This window comes from Trachypithecus francoisi, unplaced genomic scaffold (genome assembly GCF_009764315.1).
Source record: "Trachypithecus francoisi isolate TF-2019V2 unplaced genomic scaffold, Tfra_2.0 Lachesis_group3, whole genome shotgun sequence".
Lineage (NCBI taxonomy): Eukaryota > Metazoa > Chordata > Mammalia > Primates > Cercopithecidae > Trachypithecus > Trachypithecus francoisi.
In genome coordinates this window covers 4,626,904-4,634,793 of record NW_022681468.1, presented here as the reverse complement: position 1 = coordinate 4,634,793, position 7,890 = coordinate 4,626,904, and the positions used below count along the sequence as shown (strand labels likewise).

The window sequence follows — 7,890 nt, the reverse complement described above, 5'->3', positions numbered from 1 at the left end:
GGTTTCAAGTGATTCTCCTGCCTCAGGCTCCCCAGTAGCTAGGATTACAGGGGCCCACCACCACACCCAGCTCATTTTGTATTTTTAGTAGAGATGGGTTTTCTCCATGTCGATCAGGCTGGCTGCTCTCCTGACCTCACGTGATCTTCCCGCAAGTGTTGGATTACAGGTATGAGCCACCGCTCCCAGCACTTTTTCTTTTGACTTGTGCCAGCCCATCTTTTTCCCACCAGCTTGTTACCTGCTGCTTACAGGTGTCAGCTGGCTCAATAAAAAAACAAAATTAGTAAGGAGAGATTTCAGACAGGGTAGTTTTAAGTAGATTTGGTAAACAACTTTGAGACACTACAAGGCCAAGAAATTAAGTGACTATTTAGAACAGAAGGTATTCCATGAATAACATCAAAACAATGTGGACACTAAGGGGAGAACACGTGTTAACTCACGCAGACAGGGGATACACATTGTCTGCATTGCTATTTTCTGTGCCTACTTCATGCGCTCCACCCCTCACCTGCGGAGTATATGCTGGGAAGATCCTGTCAACGCTTGGAGCGGTCAGTGTTTAACCATCTCCTGCTAGCACCTGTTTTACATTGTGGCACCAATGTCATCCAGATATTCCCCTTTCCCCCTAAATAAGACACACTGTCACGTAACATCTTTTAACTCATCTGTATTTGTTACAACTTTAAGCAGAATGTGACTCAAGCACTACATTTCCATCCACAAGACTTGAGTTATTTTTGAACAGCTTTATGATATGCTTAGGTAGCCTTGTAACTTTGCTCCTCCAAACAATACTTTTCTTTGGAAAATAAGCCCTGTGGAGAGTTCCATCAAGCTGCTTCAGTTTCACCTATTTCTAGAGGACTAGTACATGCAAAATTGGCAACTACAAGGGATGAAAAGTTCAAAAAGTAGATCCTACAAGATGTAACAAATACTTTTCTAAACATCCAGGTATATAACTCAAGAACACTTCGATAACAAGATTTGGTCTACTCAGAAATCCGGCTTGATAGCTAAACACTTTAGACCACAAAGTTAACATGTTACATACATCTTACAACACACGTTACCCCAATCTGTTAAAATAAACCAATGTGAAACTAAAAAAGCATTACTAGCTCTGCTTTAGTGCCTAAGGTACCACAGCATCACTTAGAAATAGACAGAAATCTTATCTTCCCCTTAAAGTAGCTGTTGTCATGCCATACAGACTTTTTAATATTAACAAAAATAAAGAAAAACATCCTTGAAAATATATTATCAGAAGAACTGTAGAGTATTGAACAGGTAAGTCATCCCTCAGCCGGAGGTTAGTCTACTTCTTCCATGCGTGATGTGTCGTCATCTCCTTCGAGGGGCGGCATTTCTTCAGTTACAGCTGCACTGGTATCATCAGCAGTAGGATCATCTTCATCAATACCTGTTTCCAAAATAAAATCCTCATATTAGAAAGATTTCTTAAAGCCAACTATTAGTGTAATACTCCTGGGTTTACACCTTCTTTCAAGACAGTATTTACAGGGCATATGAATCTCAATTTCATTTCTTAGCTCTTGTAAGACCTTACTTATCCCTAAAAAATATTCTTGAATGCCTCCAAGCAAGACAAGGTGCTCCAAGTTTGGATAACTGAAAAGTTTACCACTTTCTTCACTGTCATGTGTATTTTTTTTTTTTTTTTTTTTTTTTTTTGAGGCGGAGTCTCGCTCTGTCGCCCGGACTGGAGTGCAGTGGCCGGATCTCAGCTCACTGCAAGCTCCGCCTCCCGGGTTTACGCCATTCTCCTGCCTCAGCCTCCCGTGTATTTCTTTCCTTTGTAACATTACGTAGTTTAAGGCTTACCCAGACCAAGTTTGATCATCCTGTAGATCCTGTTGGCATGTGTCTGGGGATCTTCCAGACTGAAGCCAGAAGACAGGAGTGCAGTTTCATAAAGCAAGATGACCAGATCCTTCACAGATTTGTCGTTCTTATCAGCCTCTGCCTTTTGCCTTAAGGTCTCAATAATGGAATGGTCAGGGTTTATCTCCAGGTGTTTCTTTGCTGCCATGTAACCCATTGTTGAGTTGTCTCTTAGGGCTTGAGCTTTCATGATTCTCTCCATGTTTGCTGTCCAGCCATATGTGCTTGTGACAATACAGCATGGAGATGTCACCAGTCGGTTTGACACAACCACCTGTAATCAAGAAGTGATGACTAGGAGCCTAGAAAGATTAAACCCTAAACTTTCATTGTCAAATGAAATCTGAAGAACCCAAACAATAGATCGGAAATACTATTATCAAATAGAACTTAAATGTTGCATTAGATAGCCAAAGAGCACAGGTTATAATTAATTTCGTTTTACGTACACCACCTTTTTTTTTTCCCGAGATAGTCTCGCTTGGTCACCCAGGTTGGAAGTGCAGTGGTGTGATCTTGGCTCACTGCAACCTCTGCCTCTTGGGTTCAGGAGATTCTCCTGCCTCAGCCTCTGGGCGCCCGCCACGCCACCAAGTCTGGCTAATTTTTCTGTATTTTTAGTAGAGATAGGGTTTCACTGTGTTAGCCAGGATGGTCTCCACCTCCTGACCTTGTGATCCACTGCCTCAGCCTCCCAAAGTGCTGGGATTACAGGCGTGAGCCACCACACCCAACCATACATGACATAATTTTCTATTTTAAGTTGAAAACAAGGGAAAATGGGTCATGTATGACTAAGCTTGAAAGCACCTTAGAGGTATCAACGATCAGGAAATGCTGTATTCACATACCTTTTCAACTTTTTTCTCCAGTATGTCTTTCATGATTTTGCAGAGGTTCTCAAACTTTGTTTTCTTCTCTTCCTGTTTCTTTTTTTCTTCTTCATCCTCTGGAAGTTCCAAGCCCTCTTTGGTGACTGACACTAACGTCTTCCCCTCAAATTCCTTTAGCTGTTGGACACAGTACTCATCAATGGGCTCGATCATATAGATCACTTCTAAGCCATGTTTCCGAAGACGTTCCACAAAGGCTGAGTTAGCTACCTGGTCCTTGGTCTCACCTGAAGTATTACAAAGTTACTTTTAGACCTTTTAACAGTAAGAATGGCTTCATCTACTTCTAACTTTTGCTAGCCACATACCTAGGCAGAACCTAAGACAGATAATGATCTAGTTCATGTTAATTATCTTGCCTAGATCAACGCCAATTATAACAGTGCTACCCGAGTAGAAAACAGAGCCTACAAAGTTATAACAACAACGTATATGACTGTAACATAGCGTCCCCCTACCTGTGATATAATAGATATGTTTCTGGTTTTCCTTCATTCTGGTGCAGTAATCCTTGAGAGAAACCATCTCATCGCCAGAGGCAGATGTGTAGTACCTTAACAGCTCTGAAAGCTTCTTCCGATTTTGTGAGTCTTCATGTATTCCAAGCTAAAACAAAGTATGTTCTTTACTGAAGACTTTCTGAATTCAAGAAAAAAAATCTAAAAAGAGGCCAGTTGGAAAACTACCAATGGTCAAATGTTTACACCAACCTTTATGTTTTTAGAGAACTGCTCATAGAACTTCTTGTAGTTCTCTTTATCTTCCGCCAGTTCAGTAAAGAGTTCTAAGCATTTTTTGACCAAATTCTTCCTGATAACTTTCAAAATTTTGCTTTGCTGCAACATCTCACGGGATATATTTAGAGGGAGATCCTCCGAGTCTACCACCCCTCTAATGAAGTCTGAAAAAAATATAAAAACCAAATGCACTGAGTCATTCCAAGGACAACACTGGTACTATATAAACCCCCAAAAGCAAAGATAAGAACCTGGAGATGATACGAGGTTGTTTTTGAGACAGAGTCTCATTCGGTTGCCCAGGCTGGAAGGCAGTGGCGCAATCTCCGCTCACAGCAACCTCTGCCTCCCGGGGGGGTTTTCAAGCTATTTTCATGCCTCAGCCTGCCACCACATCGGGCTGATTTTTCTAATTTTAGGAGAAATGGAGTTTCACCATGTTGGCCAGGCTGGTCTTGAACTCCTGACCTCAAGTGATCCACACACCCCAGGCTCCCAAACTGCTAAGATTACAGGTGTTAGCCACCATGCCCAACCAGAAGTATTTCTTTAATCAGTGACAGTGATTATTTTTCCTATCTATACTTACTCAGATATTCAGGGATTAGCTCCTCACAGTTATCCATGATGAAAACTCTGCGTACATACAATTTGATGTTGTTCTTTTTCTTTCTGTTTTCAAATAGGTCAAAAGGAGCACGTCGTGGGACAAACAGAAGGGCTCTGAATTCCAACTGTCCTTCAACTGAAAAATGCTGTAATAGAACAGACACACTAAGTACCAATGAACAATGCATTAGAGCAGATATTTGGGGTGGTGGGATGATAACCTAAGGACAAGCTTGAAGCAGCCATCAGTTCCTCACTCACCTTCACTGCCAAGTGATCTTCCCAGTCATTGGTCAAGCTCTTGTAGAATTCTCCGTACTCCTCATTAGTAATATCGTCGGGATTTCTGGTCCAGATGGGCTTTGTTTTGTTGAGTTCTTCTTGATCGATGTACTTCTCCTTAATCTTCTTTTTCTTCTTCTTGTCACCATCCTTCTTTTCTTCTTCTTCCTCATCAGAACCAACATCTTCAATTTCAGGTTTGTCTTCGGACTCTTTCTCTTCTTTTTCTTTTTCTTCTTCTTTGTCTTCTTTTTCTTCAGCCTCATCATCGCTGACTTCTTTATCACGTTCCTTCTCCACCTTCAAAAGACACGAAATCACATCACTGCTGCACTCTAGAACTAAGTCATAGCGCTGCCCCTCTATTTTCAATCTAAGGCCAAAGCCTAAATTAGCGAGGTTGAGAAGCAGTCAGGCAGCTTCTCATCAATATTTGATATACCAACTTAATATTAATAGCCCGAGGGACCTTCAAAGAGTTAGTAGAGCTTAGGTTCCCCAGGCTTCAGACTAGTTCCACACACCTGGGAACTAAGGATGTAGTACAGTCACCCCAGTCACCTACAGACAGTAATCCACTCTGCAATTATGTAGAAACTTACAAAAAGAGTAATGGGATATCCAATAAACTGAGAATGTTTCTTCACAATCTCCTTTATTCTTCGTTCCTCCAAGTACTCAGTTTGGTCTTCTTTCAGGTGTAGGATCACCTTTGTTCCACGACCCATAGGTTCACCTGCAAGAGAAATAAGGAAAATTAACTCAATAATACATTCAATTTAGTGCTCAACGCCATGCTTAACCCTTATAACGTGTCTATGAAGCGAGGTTTGCCCTTACTACACATGCAAAGGCTCCCACAGCAGATCTAAGTGCCTTGCCCAAAAAAAGTAATCACCAAGTCATGCCATTACACACTAATTCAGAGCTCTAGCTTGTTCCTGATCCTTGGGTAAACACACATTTCTGTGAACTTCGCCGCATCCCCAGGGGTCCAAGGGTTGCAGCACCCCACCATTCTGCCACTGACTTAACCAGTGAGTGTTCAGGTACCTACCTGTGTCTGTCCTCACTGTAAATGATCCCCCTGCTGAGGACTCCCAGGCGTACTGCTCATCATCGTTATGTTTGGTGATCACAGTTACTTTCTCAGCAACCAAATAAGCAGAATAAAAACCAACACCGAACTGGCCAATCATGGAGATATCTGCACCAGCCTGCAAAGCTTCCATGAACGCTTTGGTCCCAGACTTGGCGATAGTACCAAGGTTATTGATCAAATCAGCCTTGGTCATCCCAATTCCAGTATCCACGATAGTGAGGGTTCGATCTTGTTTATTTGGTATCAGGTTAATATGCAGCTCTTTCCCAGAGTCTAATTTACTGGGATCCGTCAAGCTCTCATACCGGATTTTGTCCAATGCCTATTAACAAAAAATATTAATTGAGCATACAGCCCCCAAGAAGTTCATATCGAAACCAAAATCCTATTCTGGGTTAATAAACGACTTACATCTGATGAATTTGAAATTAGCTCTCTCAGAAAGATCTCTTTGTTCGAATAGAAAGTATTGATAATCAGTGACATCAACTGGGCAATTTCTGCCTGAAAGGCGAACGTCTCAACCTCCTCCTCCTCCATCGGTTGGTCCTGGGTCTGGGTTTCCTCAGGCATCTGGAACGACACTGCGCCTGTTTAAAACCTTGCAGGACGTCTACAGCGGCTACACTAGATTCCATCGCGTCCTCCCAATATTTTTAAAGCCGGATTGCAGATTTGCGAAGTTTAAGTAAACCGAAAATAGAAGGGCGGCTGACAAAGAATGACCTCATTTCGGAGCGCGGTAACTACCACGAGCGTGTGCGCGCTTCCGGGAGGCCGCTGCAGGCCCGGCCCAGTCCCGCGCCGCGGTCCCCAACCGACCCCCCGTGTGCCCTCCCGCGCGGGCTGCGGCTCCGCCAGGGCGGCCTCCTCCGCCGGGGCCCCCAGCGACAGGGCCGCTCTGCTCGCGTGCGGCGCCAGCTCCGGGGCTGCTGCGGAGCCTCAGGGAGCAGCCGCCCAGCCCATTCCTGATGCGGGGTGCGGGGACAGCAGCGGGCCCATGGCCTCCGGAACAGGGAGCGCGGCCGCCCGGGAGCGCGGCCCTGGCGGGTTCCGGGCTCCCGTTTGGCCCCCGCAGCCTCCGCTCCGCGCCAGCCGCCCCCAGCCCCCAATCCACCTCCACAGGCCCCCACAACCGCCCCTCACACCTTGGCTAAGAGGCTGCAAACGTTCCACAGCAGAGCAGCACCAAGACGCTGAAGCAACTGACGCGCCGCCCCCGCGCCTGCCTTATATAGCGACGGGCCCGCCCAGCGCGCGGCGCTTTTTCCAGAAGCCTCCCGAACCTTCCGGAAGAACCCTCCCCAACCGCCGCCGCGGCCGCGCGCCTGCGCCTGCGCCCTCGCCCTGGCCCGGCCCTCCCGCTGGCGCGCGCAGGCCCTGCTCGTGGCCCAGCCCGGGAAACCTTCCCTCAATCGCCGCCCCGCGCCTCTCGCACGCCCCCGCGCCGACCTCAATGCGCCTGCGCGGCCTGGAATTCTCGGGAAGGTCCGGGCGCCTTCTGGGGCCGCCCGCGCCCTCCTCCCTGCACTCCCACCTGCCGAGCGCGGGCGGCGGGCACGCCCGGGCGTGGGGGGCCTTTGAAGTGAGGTGTAGTTGGTCACCTGGGCTGAGCAGAATGCGGGGCCGGGGCGGGAGGGGCGCCTGGAGGGAGGGTCGTGCGTGGACGGGGAGCGCCCCGGGTCTCGCGCGCCCGGGAGACTACCGGAGCCGTCGTCCTGACGGGCGGCGCGCCCGCTGCCGAAACACCCAGCCGCAGGCGGTGCCGGGATCGCGGGGCTCTGCTCCGTGGGGGCCGTTGGGCTGTTGGCCTCCAGCTGCTGCGCGCAGGGGACGCCGTCCCGCCGCCTGCGCGGTCGGGGAGTCTGCAGACCCACCGCTGGCTCAGGAGCGCTCCCTACCTTTGGGTTCCCCGGAAGCCATGTCCTTCACACTTCAGGGTCGCTTAGCTTGGGAATCGGGCCCTTGGTGAATAAATTCATGCTTACCCAGCTACTCCCGGCATGATTTTTAAAAGCCCATCGTTTTGCCGATTTGAGGTCTCCAAATTAAGCATCTAACACTTGGCACTTTGGTGATTAACCTGCCCTAAAAGACAGGTGTTTTTTTGTTTTTGGACAGGCTCTCGCTCTGTCGCCCAGGCTGGGGTGCTGTGGCACAATCTGGGTTCATTGCAGCTTCGACCTCCCGGACTCAGGTGATCCTCCCACCTCAGCCTTCCGAGCAGCTGGGACGAGCGCGGGCGGAGGACCACAGGCGCGGACACCACACCCGGCTCGTTTTTGCATTTATTTGTATAGTCGGGGTTTCACCATGTTGCTCAGGCTGGAAGAGCCAGTTTCTACATGAGAAT

General features: G+C 47.6%; 1 protein-coding gene across 2 annotated transcripts; it reads right to left on the bottom strand.

Moving 5' to 3' along the window:
• Window positions 1–656: 656 nt before the first annotated feature.
• Window positions 657–7,159, bottom strand: HSP90AA1 (heat shock protein 90 alpha family class A member 1). Of its 2 annotated transcripts, none has more exons than XM_033191233.1 (11): window positions 7,142–7,159; window positions 5,949–6,110; window positions 5,493–5,859; window positions 5,038–5,171; window positions 4,415–4,735; window positions 4,134–4,299; window positions 3,518–3,708; window positions 3,266–3,413; window positions 2,766–3,034; window positions 1,855–2,188; window positions 657–1,432 (listed from the first exon to the last, which is right to left on the bottom strand). In XM_033191233.1, the coding sequence occupies exons 2-11, from the start codon at window positions 6,108–6,110 to the stop codon at window positions 1,323–1,325; spliced, it is 2,202 nt and encodes a 733-aa protein (XP_033047124.1). In that variant the 5' UTR covers window positions 7,142–7,159; the 3' UTR covers window positions 657–1,322. The 2 variants fall into 2 exon arrangements, with proteins under 2 accessions (XP_033047124.1, XP_033047123.1); XM_033191232.1 differs by lacking the exon at window positions 7,142–7,159 and adding an exon at window positions 6,686–6,879.
• Between the last annotated feature and the right edge of the window lie 731 nt (window positions 7,160–7,890).